This window comes from Falco biarmicus, chromosome 10 (assembly GCF_023638135.1).
Source record: "Falco biarmicus isolate bFalBia1 chromosome 10, bFalBia1.pri, whole genome shotgun sequence".
NCBI lineage: Eukaryota > Metazoa > Chordata > Aves > Falconiformes > Falconidae > Falco > Falco biarmicus.
The window spans coordinates 2,737,968-2,751,801 of NC_079297.1; the positions used below are offsets into that span (position 1 = coordinate 2,737,968).

The window sequence follows — 13,834 nt, forward strand, 5'->3', positions numbered from 1 at the left end:
TTACGAGTGGCAACAACCCGGTTAGCACTGTGCAGCGCCGCAGAGGAGGGGTTTCATTCGCCTGAGACCTCGCTGCGGCCGAGCACCCCCAGTGCCCACCTCCCCGAGCCTACCGGAAGTCCCGCACTCCCGCCAGCGCTGCTTCCGCCCGCCTGACGTCACAGCGTGACGCCACACGTCGCCGTGACGCAGCCCCGCGGCCGGGAGCACGCCCCCTTGCTGCAGCACGCATGCGCGCTCTCCACACCTCCCGCAGCCCCACCCCCGGTCACTGCATTGGCACGCCGTGGCGGCGCCTCCCACACTGATAGGACGGCTGCGCTGCCAATCTGTCTCGGGGCGGAAGGGCTGTCCAATCGCGTGATGGCGGGCGGGGCGGGCCGGGCCGGAGCGGCGGGTCGGAGCAGGTAGGCGGCTGGCGGGGCACGGGGCTCGGTGAGGGGCTGCGGCCGCCCCCTCGGGCCGCCCCGCTGCTGCCCCCCGGGCGAGCGGTGTCGCAGCCCGGTGCTGCGCAGGCCCCTGGGAATCCCGCACGGGCCTCCCTGGGGCGAGCGGTGGCAGCCTGCGGTGCCGGCTCCTGAGCCGGGGCTCGGCCGGGGGGCTCGGGCCTGCCCGGCCGGCACACCCCGCGAGCTCGGCGGGGGGCGGAGGTGCCTTTACCCGGCGCGGGGCCGGGCTGGGCGGCGGGGGCGGTGCGGAACGCTGGGTCGCCGGCCCCACGGGGAGGCAGGGCCGGGCTGCCGCCCGGGGGAGAGGCGCTGGGGGCCGGGGGTGACCGCCGCTCTGCCCCCTCAGCGCTGGCCATGGCTGCGCCGTGGGAGGACGTGCTGCGGAACGAGCCGGCCATCCGGGAGGCCGCGTCGGTGGCCGTGGATGCGGCGCTGCTGGAGGGCGTGCTGATGCGGACCGAGCGGGAGCCCAACGCGTCGGATGTGAGTGCCAGAGCGGAGTCACGGGACGTGCTCGGTCCTGGCCGGGGTGTGAGTCAGCAGAGCCGGAGGAGCCGGCTGCCTCCCGCGGTTTGCTGAGCCCTCGGCCGTGTGCGACCGCCTGGACACCTGGCTGAGGCACGAGTGACCTGGGGGCGATAACTCACACCCAGGCTGAGGCATGAGTGACCTTGGGGTTGGTAACTCACACCCTGTCCTGCTGATGAGCGCATCTCCCCCGAGAGAAAATTCGGGAAATTGCCAGGAGCCCCACGTGTGTGTGGTGGTGGTAGTTCATTCCTCTCCCAGCCTCTCGCCACCCATGTGATCCTTTGAACCAGGGGAGCATCTCTTGGAAGGGCCTCTGGTTTCGGTGTGCTCCCAGCCGAAGGCAGCCTTTTCCCCATACCTGGGACAAGGCGACTGGGGCAGCCGATGCCGTGGGATTACCTCCGGTGAATGTCTGGCAGCTGGTGGCGGTGAGGGCACTGATGGGGGGCTTAGCCTGTTCGAGAGGAATGCTGTGAAGGATCTCAGAAGGAAGAAGTACCCCTGTGCAAGAGGGGTGGGATACCACTGGGGGTGGGACACCACTGGGGATGGGTCCCTGAGGAGCCAGCCTGCGGGCTGTCAGAGGTACAAGCAGGGAGGTCTCCACCACAGGGGCTGCTCCTTAATGTCAACCCCATGGTCAGGTCAGGGCTGTGATGGAACCTCGAAGGACGAGAGGAATAAGGAGCCTGGGAGGAGAGGCCAAACACACAGGAGAGACCCAAATAAGGGACAGACCCTTGTTTCATGTAAAAATCAAGGTGAATCGGGAACCTCTGTCTGGTGTAGTCTTTGGCTTTGAGGGTGGTTTTGTACCTGAGCTGTGGGGTGAGCCAGGGGCCCAGAGTCACCCTTGGGACTCAGTGAGCAGGGATCAAAAGAATCAACTCTGGTGGCCAAAATTTAGGACTGGCATGTTCACATTTTCTCTCAAACTGAAGTGCTTTGGACATGGTGCTCTACAGTTAAGGTGGAAACAGAACATCTTTCAAAGGAAAGCACTCAGTCCAGCTTGAATTCTGGAGCAGCTGCTCCTGCCTCCGCAGCACCCTGTGGACAAACTCCTCGAAAGTCAGGGGTCACCAGGGTTTGAGGCCATGTGTCTGTCCAGGGCACACCGAAGAGGGCGGCTGGGGGTGGCTTCAGCCTTCAGGCAAGCAGAGAAAGCACCTCTTTACCGCCACTTAAACTGCATAGACCTGACTGCTCTGCTGCATCCTTGTTTGCAGGTGGTGAATTATGCTCCCTTCACACTGCTCCCATCTGCAGTACCAAGTGCCCTGTTTGAACAAGCCTACGCTGTTCAGCAAGATTTTAACCTGCTGGTGGATGCTATTAGTCAAAACAAAGAATTCCTAGAGAATACTCTGGCCAGGTAACTTTCTTGCATGTTGCATTTTAATGAAATATTTTAAATGCAAAGCATTTATCACCTTCGGAGCATTGTTACCTGCCATCCATTCAAGTCCTGCAAGCTGAGGCCAGCACTCCTGTCCTCTGTGCAGAAATTGTCTCCTTTGCTGCATTATTTGTCCTAAGATCAATTTCCATCAAGTCTCCATCTTTTGAGGTCTCCTTGGGCCTCAGAAGATGGGACATCTGGCCAAGAGTTGACTCCCTGCAATGGTCTTTAACTTTGCCAGTGTTTCAGGTCTGTGAATTCTTACTTGTGAGCCTTAAATTCAAATTGCTGGAGTCTTCTTTGAGTCCTGGATTTAGTAGTTTCTTTTAGTTTTTGTTTTGCATCTGTGTGTGGCTGGCTGATAACCACCAGCTCTCCTGCCTGCCCGCAGTTAGGAAGAGAAAGTGTTTGTTCCTTCCCCCATACCTGCTTCTGGTCAGTCACCCCATGTCCCCTGCTTTTCCAGCCGTTACAGGAAGGTGACCCGCAAGCTCTGAGTGCTGAAGGACTGCTCAGCTCTGGCTCATGAACTCTGCTGGATTTATCTGTGGCTGTTGCCCTGTGCTGGAGCACCCATCCCTGACTGTGGCACCCATAATCTACACAGCTGTTGCTTCCACAAAATTAATTTCCCTTCCTGCTTCCCGTTCTGTGCTGCCTGTCTGTGCAGGTGCTGCTGGCTTTCTGGCACCAGAACAGAGCAAAGGAAACTGTTTTCCAGCGTCCTCCTTGTTTTGCTGAAGCCTGGCCCCTCAGAACTGTGTAATGCTTGTGCCTGTTCCATAGCCAGCTGCAAACAGAGCTTGTGGGGGCATTTTTATACCTGTGGTTAAGAAACGCAGCGCCTGCCCTGTGCTGTCTCCTGTGCAGTGTCTCAGGGCAGCTCCTTGGAGATGCTGCTCTCAGTCAGCTCGGGGGTTTGGGACCCTGAAGAAAAGACAGACCTATTCTGGCAGGGCCACTGAACACTTCGCACCACAGTGTGTGGGGTTTGGAGCCCAACAGGACGGGGAATTTGATGAAACGTGTGAAGCTTCTATGAGCTGTGTGTGCAGGCACAGACACACCTCTGATTTCTTTCCTGTTTCTACAGAATTCTGCTGCATGTCTTTGCTTTTGCTTGTCCTGTCCCTCTGCCCTGCAAGTGAGTCATCTCTGCACAGTGGTGCTTTTCACAGGGCTGTACTGAGCAAACCAGATTTGAGTTACAGTTTTGTGCTGTGGCCCTTGTTGAGGAGTGCATTCGTGGTGAGGTGCTTAACGGTGCTGTAGGACTTGGTCTAGGCACAGCCCTGCTGTTTGTGCTGGAGAATGTCCTTGGTAACATTTTTTTTTCTGGAGAGGAGTTAATTTTCTTGTTCCTCTGTGACAGTGTAAGGGGGCTGATCTGGTCTGTCTTTCTCTCTAGCACCATCAAGGTGGATGACTTCACAGCTCGGCTCTTCAGAATCCACATGCAAGTTTTGGAGGAAGGCTTGGCTCAGGTACCTTGGCAGGAGGCCCCAGTGGTCAGCAGCTGTGCGGGGGGTTGCCCGGTCTCTGTCTGCAGGCTTGCTGGTGTGGGCTTTGAACTGTCCCGTAGTCAGGCTGGTTGCTCCCTACGCTTCAATGTCTTGGTTACAGCCTGTGAGCTCAGGACCTTGTCTTGTTTGGCAGTCATGCGCTTTGGTTAGTGCTGCTGGAAACAGGCCTTGACTGGAAGGGTTTATGTGGTTTGTCTTTGCCCTCTGGGAGCCTCAGGAGAGCGCAAGGACGTGTGCCGTGTTGGGGCATGTGCTGGACAGGCAGTCCCTGCAGAAGCTCCTTTACTCTGACAAGTGGTGTTAACTTTGGAGTACTGAGGGCCGTGGGCCCTGAGCAAGGACCAAAGCGCACACAGACACGTCTTGCAGAGGTTTTATCAAAATGAAGGTGTCTGGATCTGGCCCAGGAGGATTCTGAAGTGAGATCATCAAAGGGGTTTACAAGTTAAAGGCAACGGGAGAACCCACTTCACTTCCCTTCTGTTTCAGTCTGTGTTTTTAGGCATAAACCGCTCCGATTACATGTTTGACTGTGGGGTGGATGGGACACCGGCTCTGAAGCAAATAGAAATAAACACCATTGCTGCCAGCTTTGGAGGCCTCACCTCCCGCACTGCGGCGGTCCATGGGTAAGGGAGCATCTCTGGCCCATGCCACCAGACGCTGCAGCAGCTGTACTGTGTGGCCTGCTGCACTTCATGTCTTTGTGTGGTCTCCAAACTCCTGCTCCCTAGGTCTGGCTGGGGGCTGTCATGACATTTACAGCTTTTCTTATTTTGTTCCACAGGCGGGTGTTAAAAGTGCTGGGAAAGACTAAGGAGGCATCACGCCTGCTGCCCAACAACCCATCGAAAGGGCTTGCCTTGGGTATTGCAAAAGCCTGGGAGCTCTACGGTTCTCAAAGGTAAGGAGAGAGGAGGTACTCTAGGCTGGATTATCTTGTCTCCCCTGGGGATGGACATGTTTGGTTTTGAAACTGCACTTTCTGAAAGATGCCTGCTTTCTAGACAAGCTGCTCTCGAAAAGCCTGTGGCACCCTGGGAAGAGCAATGCAGTTGTCTTAGTGGGCGAGGTTGCTGCGCCACAAAGGCAGAGAGGTGCAGAGGGACCCTGGAGGAGCTGTGTGGTTCAACAGCCCTGCACAGAACTTACTTTGCCTCCTGCCTTTGTACTTATGCCCCGCACTGGTTTGTAATTGCACAGGATCAGTACTGCTTTCTGTTTGCACGCTGACCTGTAGAAACACTGGAGAAAACAAGCAGGAGCAGTGCAGGAAGTCTGGATCACAGAGGTCAAAAGCTGGTGATCCTGGGCGCATTTGGAGTGTATCTGGGTTTAATGATGTCCTTGGTATCTCTTCCAGTGCTGTGGTGATGTTTCTGGTGGAAGAAGTCCAAAGGAACATTTTTGATCAGCGATGTGTAGAAAATGAGCTTTGGAACAGGTAAAGATTGAATTTTCCTGGGATGGGAAAGGAAGGAGATGGTACAGCTTTGGAAAAGGGAAGCAGAATGGACCGCTGTCAGGTCATGGTGTTTCCCTCAAGGCAGCTTGTGGGGAGTCTCCAGGCCCTCCAGCAGGCACAATGAGTTGGCCGGAGCATAGGGGCAGGCCAGGGAAAGATGGAGAATCGACATGCTTTCTACTTTTGTCACATACTCAAGGCTAAAGTCAAAACACTTCATAGTTTCTGGGACTGTGGGCGAGCATATTTTGGTATGTAACAGTGGGCAGCTGTTGTCTTGGACTTATTTCTGTGGTCTGCTGTGCAGCCCTCTTCAGCATTCCTTCAGTAGGCCCCTGTCTAGCCTCAGCACCCACCTTTGTCTTCTCACCAACCTCCCAAAGCCTCTCACCAGCAATTTGCTGGAAATACTAGCAGCTATCAAAGCCTCTGGTCTCCAGGGCTGACTCCTTGCTGATTTTGTGCCTGTGTAGTCCTCAGAGCTGCACCAGTGGTACCTTTGCTGTGGACCAGGTCTCTTAGGTGAAACAATAAGGAGCAGAGTGGGGTTAATGAGGGTCCTGCTTGCTCTCTGGCTTCGGATTGGGCACAGCATATTTCATAAAAGCTTAATTAATGAAGTTTCAAACCCACTGAGGGCAGAAGCCAGGTGAAAGATCTGGGCAAAGCAAGCAGCGCAGCAGTGGAGTACAGGACTCTGGAGAAGGAGGTGCTTTGAGAATGTCTAGCCCTGAGCCCGTGCTGAGCAGCGGGAGGTGTTTTGGGCTGTCTCCCGATCAGCAGGTCCACAGTGCCACTGTGTGGAGGAAGGACTGTAAAGCGTGAAGGAGGTAAAACGCAGGAAGTCCCTGCCTGAATGCAGCTCTTGGTTTTGAAGCCAGCAGTGGATGAATCTGTTGTGTAGGAATAAAAAAATCCAAAATACCGACTTTTCTTAGAAACACTTTAGGAGTGGAAAGGTGAGTATGGGCAAATCCAAGGTATTCAGGCACGTGTTCTGCTTCCTACAGTATTTGGGCTGGAAACGTAGGGCAGGTGCTAAAAACAGGGACTGGTTTGGCCTCTAGGATTCCTCTGGCTCTTTAGTACAAAGCCTGAGGTTATTTGTAAAGGAGCCTACAGATCCTCCTTGATGTTGCTGCTGCTTCTGCCTGTGATTTCCAACTCGAGTAACTATGCCCAGCCTGGTGACTATCCCACTCCTCTTTTAACAGGAACATTCGGGTCATCAGGAAGCGATTCAGAGATGTGTTTGAAAAGGGGTCTCTGGATGATGCCAAGAGGCTGTATATGTGAGTATGAACCAAGGTGCGCATTCCTGGCTGTGCACTGGGCACACAGGGCTGTAAATGGGAATTGTCAGCCAAAGCTGGTGGTATGTTTTGAGCGTAAATAGTGACTTTCTGAGAAAGCAGTTCTCTTCTGTGCTGCAGCCTGCTGCTGCTTGCTTCCCCTTAGAGCTGGAATGTTTTTGTTTTCACAGTGGTGAGATTTTGCATACACACATCAGTCCCTTACAGCTGGAAACATAATTTCCCTCCTTCAAGCCACAGCCTTCACAGCTCTGTGGGATCTCGACTTCCTCCACATACATCTGCTACAAAAAGTCCTGGCTATTTCAGAGGCTTCCACAAAGACATTTCCTGTTTACTGTTCACGTGATGCTCTGCTAGTGGGAGTTGGGCTGGGTTATTAGTGCTAGAGGAGGAAGCATTACATGTCCTTATGGTATCTGTTGGTTTTGAATGCACTCAGCATCTTGCCTGCTCCCTGTGGAGGCCAGGACATGCGGGTTGCAGACTCCAAGTGCTGGCAGTTTGTCCCCAAGTGTGACATTTGTCCTATTCCCAAGTAATGGGCTTGGAGCTGTACAGCCCTAAAGGAAGATTTGGTTTCATGCCATTTATTTTTTTTTTGCTGTAGTTAGACTGTTTTTTCCATGGTTTGACCTTTGGTGCTTCTGCTATGTTTAATTAGCAAATACATTTTTATAGCCGAACAGTTAAGGGGAAAGTGTATCCCACTGTTCTTCCTCCAGAGCATCCTCTCCTCTTACTGGTGAATGCCTTTAAAATTACACTGCCTGGCTGCCAGCAGGTGCTGTGCTGCTTTCCCTGACCACGCACTGTTTGTGTAGCCAAAGCTTGGGTGTGTGGTGCTACAGGTATGCTGATGGCCCTGCCCTGGCAGGATAGTTTGGTGCCTGGGCAGGTTGTTGAGTTGATGTCCTGCCTTGAATTGCCACTGGAGAAGGACTGTGTTTCAGCTTCAAGAATCTTGTAGGTCTGGCTCCTGGTGGCAAAAGCTACTAAAAAGTTAGGTTCTTGGTTCCCTGCTGGACTGGGTGCCTAAATTACTAAGACTTTGGTTAGTCAAGGCAGAGGCCAGATGTGAGCTCCCTGTGTCTCGGAACAGGGCAAGCCAGCTGGGGTGTAGATGACACCAAGCTAGGGTGGAGTATTGATCTGCGTGAAGGCAGGAAGGCTCTGTAGGGGTGTTGGGCAGGCTGGACCAGTGGGCCAAGGCCAATTGTATGAGGTTTAACAAGGCTCAGTGCCGGGTCCTCCTGCATGTGGGTCACAACAACCCCACACAATGCTACAGGCTTGGGCAGAGTGGCTGGAAAGCTGCCTGGCTGGAAAGGACCTGGGAGTGCTGGTTGGCAGCTGGCTGAACATGAGCCAGCAGTGTGCCCAGGTGGCCAAGGAGGCCAACAGCATCCTGGCTTGTATCTGAAACAGGGTGGCCAGCAGGGCCAGGGCAGTGCCCATCCCCCTGTGCTCACACTGGTGCAGCTGCATTGCAAACCCTGTGTGCAGAATTGGGCCCCTTGCTCCAGGAGGGACATGGAGGGGCTGGAGTGTGTCCAGGGACAGGCAGCAGGGCTGGGGAAGGGGCTGGGGCACAAGTCTGATGGAGAGCAGCGGGGGGGGGGGGGGGGGCTGGGGGGGTTCAGCCTGGAGAAAAGGAGGCTTGGGGGGGACCTTATTGCTCTCTACAACTACCTGAAAGGGGCTGTACAGGTGGGGGTCAGTCTCTGCTCCCAGGTAACAAGCTATAGGACAAGAGGAAATGGCCTCAAGTTGCACCAGGGGAGGTTTAGACTGGATATTAGGAAATTTTTTTTCACAGCGAGGGCAGCCTGTGCCAGTGCTTGGCCACCCAGGGAGGTGGTGGAGTCCCCACCCCTGGAGGTGTTTAAAACACGCACCGATGCGGTGCCTGGGGACATGGGTCAGCGGTGGGCTTGGCAGTGCTGGGCTAACGGCTGGACTTGATCTCAAAGGTCTTTTCCAACCTGAATGATTCTATGATTCAATGGAGAGGAGCCAGGGCTTGCAGCCCTCTTCTGCTTCTGGCTGGCTTTGCCAGAGAAAGAACAACCCAGGATACTAAGGAGAAGGGGCAAATGCTGTAACACGTGTCCTGCCTGACCCCATTGCAGCCCCCTTGTGCGGGGGGGGGTGTCGGGCAGAGGCGGGCACTGGCTGGCCTGGTTCTGTGAGTGCTTCTGGTTTCTGTTGCAGGGACGGCCAGGAGGTAGCAGTGGTGTACTACAGAGAGGGCTACGTGCCAAAGAACTACGACCAGCAGGTCAGTACTGCCCACTCTGCTCCAGGAAGCCGCCCACGCTGTGGCCTTGCTTGGCGAGTTTGAAATGCCCCGTGATCCCAGGGGCATCTCTCCCGTCCTGGATGGGGTTAGCCCTGTCCGGCATGGCTGACAGCTTGGGGAGCTGTGATTCCACAGTGCAGGGAGGTGTCCCTGGCACTCGCACAGTAAGAGACGTGAGTGGCTTGCTTCTGCAGTAACCACTCGTGTGGTGACCTCGTACTGCAGCACCGAATCGCTTCTGGACAGTATGGGTTATAACACAGGTATTAGCGCCTGCTTAAAGGGTTTGTACTTGATCTACAGGTCACACTCTGTCCTCTGCTAGGGCTATTAGGCTGCAGGTAATAATAATACAGACCAGAGCGTACTGTTGTCTGGGGGTGGCAGCACTGGACAGGCTGGGAAAGGGGGTGCAGGCAAAGACAGTGGGCTAACCTGGCTGTGCTGTTTCCAGAGGTGGGAAATCCATGTATGCATGTCTCCTTGTTTCTGGGGTGCTTTTCCACCCCCCATCCCTGCCAGGCTGAGAAGGAGGAGGCAATCATACATCAATAACTGAACAGAAAAGAGTGGAGAAAAAACTTTTTTATTCCCACCTTTCTTTTCTTTTATGCTGACAGGATGGTTTCTCTCCTTCTGTTTCAGAACTGGGAGGCACGGTTGTTGCTGGAGAGATCAAGGGCAGTGAAGTGCCCTGACATTGCTACCCAACTCGCAGGCACCAAGAAGGTGCAGCAGGAGCTGAGCCGGCCAGGGACACTGGAGAGGTTACTGCCCGGCCGTGCCGAGGCTGTCGCCCGAATAAGAGCAACATTTGCTGGACTCTATTCCCTGGATGTGGTGAGTGTGAGGGGGGCTGGAGCAGGAGTGAACATGCAGGTGTGTGCTTGGCCTGTGTGATGTTTCTCTTTGGTTAAGAAGAGAGGGGGCTTTGTTGTGGTCCCTGGGGGACCCTGTTGATCCTGCTCAGAGAGGTCTGTTGAGGAGCCCCTGTTCCTTCCTGATGCTTTGCTGTTGCCGTCCTTTCCTGCCAGGGCGAAGAGGGTGACAAGATAGCTGCTACAGCTATTGCTGACCCCGACCGGTTTGTGCTGAAGCCACAGCGAGAAGGTGGAGGTACGAACTGGACTGGGTCTGTGTGGGTTTTTGTCACGGTTCATGCTGTATCCAGGAGAGGCAGTAGCTCTGTGATGGCCCCTGGTCCTGTGCCGAGGAATAAAAGGTGGGGTGGCTTGTAGCTGCTTGGAGCGGCTTGTAGCTGTGGGAACTAGTCATGGCAGTAGGGTAGTGGTGCCTCCAGGGCAGGAGCTCCCTAGGCCCCAGAGCTGGTGTGGGGGGGGCCCAGGCAGCACAGGGGGAGGTGAAGGCTGGGTCTCTTTGGGCTGCTGGGGCCAATGGTTTCTGCTGTGCTGGGAAGTGCTCGACTTGCTGATTTTGTTGTCAGGGAACAACCTCTACGGTGAAGAGCTCAGGCAGGTTCTGGAGAAGATCAGGGACAGCCCTGAGAGAACCTCCTACATCTTGATGGATAAGATCAAACCACAGCCAACAATGAATTACTTGCTGAGGGCTCACAGTCCCCTACAAGTGTCTGAATGTATCTCGGAGCTTGGTATTTTTGGTGTCTATGTCAGGTGAGAAATGTACTTGTGTTATGGGGTGGTTACCTGCTCCAGCCAGTGCTTGGGTGGGGAGCATTTTCCCCTCTGCACTTGTGGTTACTGGTGTAACAGCCACATGGAACCGGTGCATCTCATCCTAGATTTCTGGGAGCACTCCTCAGGTTCTGGAGGCAGCCACGTGCTCCTCTGAAGCCCTGGCGATCTCAGAAATACCTGAAGGCTTAATGCGGTCCTACTCAGCTCTAAATAGCTGCTGCTTTTGTTTAAAACCCTCGCGGGCCCATGGAAATGTTTCCATAGCTTATAAATTAAAGTCCTTCTTATACAATTTTAGAAACAGATGTACTCTGGCAGCGTTCTGAACCCGACACGGCTTGTGTGCAGAGCAATCGGACCAGAATGGCCCAGCTGAGGAAAGGCGCTGTTGCTGGCAGGCACAAAACAGGCGCAGCTCTGTGGTCGGCAGAGGCCCCTGCGTTACCCCTGGGGCTGTCACCTGTGGTTACCTGCCCTGTGCTGGGCAGCGTTGGGGTGTAACCCCAGCCCGTAACTAAGTATAAGCACCAGGCAGCTGCTCGCTCACTCCCCCAGCCCCCAGAGGGACAGGGAGAAGAACGGGGAAGGAATGTAAAACTTGAGGGTTGAGATAAGAACAGTTTAATAATTGAAATGAAGCAATTATTATTATTGGTAGTAGTAGTATTATAACAATTATAATGAAAAGGAGGGAGAAAGTGAGAGGAACGAAATCCAAAGGGAAGGGAGAAAACAACCCAAGTGATGCACCGTGCAGCTGCTCCCCGCCGCTGGCCGATGCCCAGCCAGTCCCCGAGCAGTGACCGGCCCGTCCCAGCCAGCTCCCCCCGTTTCCATCCTGAGCACGATGCTCTGTGCAACGGGACATGCCTCTGGCCAGGCCGGGGCAGCTGTCCTGGCTCTGCTCCCTCCCAGTGTCCCGTGCCCCTCCAGCCCTCTGGCTGGCAAAGCCTGAGAAACCACAAAATCCTGACTTAGTATAAACATCACCGAGTAACAACCAAAACATCGGTGTGTTATCGACATTGTTCTCAGACCATATCCAAAACACAGCTACTAAGAAGAAACTTAACTCTATCCCACTGAAACCAGGACAGGCAGGGAACACGGATCAAATTGTCCAAGATGAAATGCCCTAAGCTTTCTGCTCTGCAGGTGCTCAGTTGCCCTTTTCTTTGCAGACAGGGCAAGGAGATGGTGATGAACGAGGCTGCCGGCCACCTCCTGCGGACAAAGGCGATCGAGCATGCAGACGGCGGGGTAGCAGCTGGTGTGGCAGTGTTGGACACTCCTTACCTGGTGTGAGGAGGTGATGCCCTATCCCACCCGCCTCACTGTGCTTCCTGAACAGCTGATCTACTACAGGGATGTTCTCCTGAAGGTGTGCTTACTGAGGTCTGACGTGTTGGGGTCTGTGAGGAGGGACTGTGTGGACGCAACCGCTCAAACATCCCACGTGCCAGCCCCAGCTTCTCCTCTGCAATTCCTCCTGCAGGAAGAAGGGACTTCCTTGCTCTGCCTGCTCAGGGGGCCCTGCCCAGAGCGCATCCCAGCTGTGACCTCCCAGGACTGCACTGGTCCGGGTGTTCCCTTGGGGGCTAGCCTGCGGCCAGGAGTACGTACAGCAAAGCTGAATGGTGAACGTGCCACAACAGGCACTTTTGCTGTTCCCAGTTTCGTGCTCCTGGATGCTGCATTATTTCTGGAGACACGCAAACCCAAAGCCTATAGAACGGGAGGAGAAAATTGGGATATATAAGGCTTCATCTGTGGGATTTGTGGCCCAGTGCCTCAGTGCTTTCCAGGTTAAAGAGGGGAGCCCAGCGCCATGTGTCCATGGCTCCTCCAGCCCTCCTTCAGGTGCTGCCGCTGCCCCCATTTCTACTTTTCCCTGTGCCTGAGGATCCTCGGGATTCCTGCGCAAGGGACAGCTGCCCTGGTGTAATTTGCCAGAGGGCCTGATGCTTGCTTTTGCTTTGCCCAGCTCCTGTTTTGTTGGACTGGGTACTCATGCCAGACAGTGCCTCTGTGCTACGCAAGGTAAGCGACAGTGCAGAACGCATCTGGGAGGGCTGTGTCTGCTCCCAGTGCCTCCTGCAGCCTTGTCCAACAGATCCCCGCAGGCTGGCATAAGAAGCCCTCAACAATGGTGGCAGATCCCAACATGCTGGTGAATTGAACCCCTGAGGGCTTGTGCCGGTGCATCCCACTGCCCTTTAGGCACTGCGTGTGGCACATGCAGCCCAAGAGCGGTGTCAGGGATGGGAGGTGATGACATCCAAGAGTGGACGTCAGCAGCGGGAGCTTTGTGGTGAGGAGGGAAAGGAGTCGCAGGAGAGGCTGAGTGGGACCAGCACCAGCAGATGGCGAGATGTGTCTCCCTCCAGGTTTTATGACTCGGTGGGAACAGCGCAGCGACATGGAGGATCAGGACTCTCCTTCCCGAGGTGTTCTGCCTCTGCCTCCTCAGCCAAACAGTTCAAGGGGAAACATAAAAGATGCATCTTCCTGGCAGTGCCGTGGTAAAGCGCCCAGGCAGCCTCAGCTCCACCCTTTTAGTGACACCAGAGAGAAGTGGTGTAAAGCCAGTATTCCTGAAGAAAGAATGTGCCAATTGACAGACCTGCACCCTGCTGAGCGCATTGCCGCTGTCACTGCGGCTGTGCTGTGTGCTTCAAATCATCCGTCTTTCACCTTGGAGAATTCAGCTGTGTAAGTGTGACAATCTACGGTTCTGGGGGGTTGTTTTGATGGGGGATTGGTTACCCCCAGCCAGAGATTAAAATGTACGTGCAATCTGAATGTTGTTCTTGAGCCAGTTTTGTCTGAGAGAGGATGCGAAGGGGAGAGGTTTGCCTCCTCCCTGGCCAGGCGAGGCTTCTGGGCAGGTGTTCACCGGCGCGTGGCCCTTTCGTGTACCTTTGCACCAGGGATGGCTGAAGACAACCCCCCAGTTTCTGCTCCGGTTGCTGTAAGGCTGCACAGCGCTGTGTTGGAGGCATGTCCTGGCACTCTGCAGTGCTGGCCCAGTGCAACCAGTGGGTGGAGGGGTGCTGGGTGAGCTGGGCTCTGGGAAGCTCAGCCTGGGCAGTTTGCTTGGAGCAGCAAGAGCCCAAGGTCAGATGCAGCCACGAGATGCTGTAGCAGGGTCCCTGCGCTGCTGGAGGCAGCTGCTGGTGAGGCCTGAGCAG

The 13,834-nt window shown here is 55.0% G+C and overlaps 1 protein-coding gene across 3 annotated transcripts; it reads left to right on the forward strand.

The window, feature by feature from the left end:
- Positions 1-374: 374 nt before the first annotated feature.
- GSS (glutathione synthetase) lies at positions 375-13,445 on the forward strand. Of its 3 annotated transcripts, none has more exons than XM_056353276.1 (13): positions 375-407; positions 796-932; positions 2,210-2,355; positions 3,791-3,866; positions 4,395-4,534; positions 4,693-4,809; positions 5,269-5,349; positions 6,585-6,662; positions 8,898-8,964; positions 9,631-9,825; positions 10,020-10,101; positions 10,430-10,619; positions 11,825-13,445. In XM_056353276.1, the coding sequence occupies exons 2-13, from the start codon at positions 804-806 to the stop codon at positions 11,946-11,948; spliced, it is 1,425 nt and encodes a 474-aa protein (XP_056209251.1). In that variant the 5' UTR covers positions 375-407; positions 796-803; the 3' UTR covers positions 11,949-13,445. The 3 variants fall into 3 exon arrangements, 2 of the variants coding, with proteins under 2 accessions (XP_056209251.1, XP_056209252.1); XM_056353277.1 differs by lacking the exon at positions 375-407 and having other exon boundaries at positions 716-932; positions 11,825-11,952; positions 13,031-13,445; XR_008824207.1 differs by lacking the exon at positions 375-407 and having other exon boundaries at positions 717-932; positions 11,825-12,024; positions 13,031-13,445.
- Positions 13,446-13,834: the final 389 nt, after the last annotated feature.

What these genes read in the sequence shown, in the direction of transcription:
- GSS (XM_056353276.1), top strand. Translation starts at nt 804, where the DNA reads ATGGCTGCGCCGTGGGAGGACGTGCTGCGGAACGAGCCGGCCATCCGG. An exon ending in GAAAATGAGCTTTGGAACAG is followed by an intron (nt 5,350 to 6,584) that starts GTAAAGATTGAA and finishes CTCTTTTAACAG; the next exon opens with GAACATTCGGGTCATCAGGA. An exon ending in ATTTTTGGTGTCTATGTCAG is followed by an intron (nt 10,620 to 11,824) that starts GTGAGAAATGTA and finishes TTTTCTTTGCAG; the next exon opens with ACAGGGCAAGGAGATGGTGA.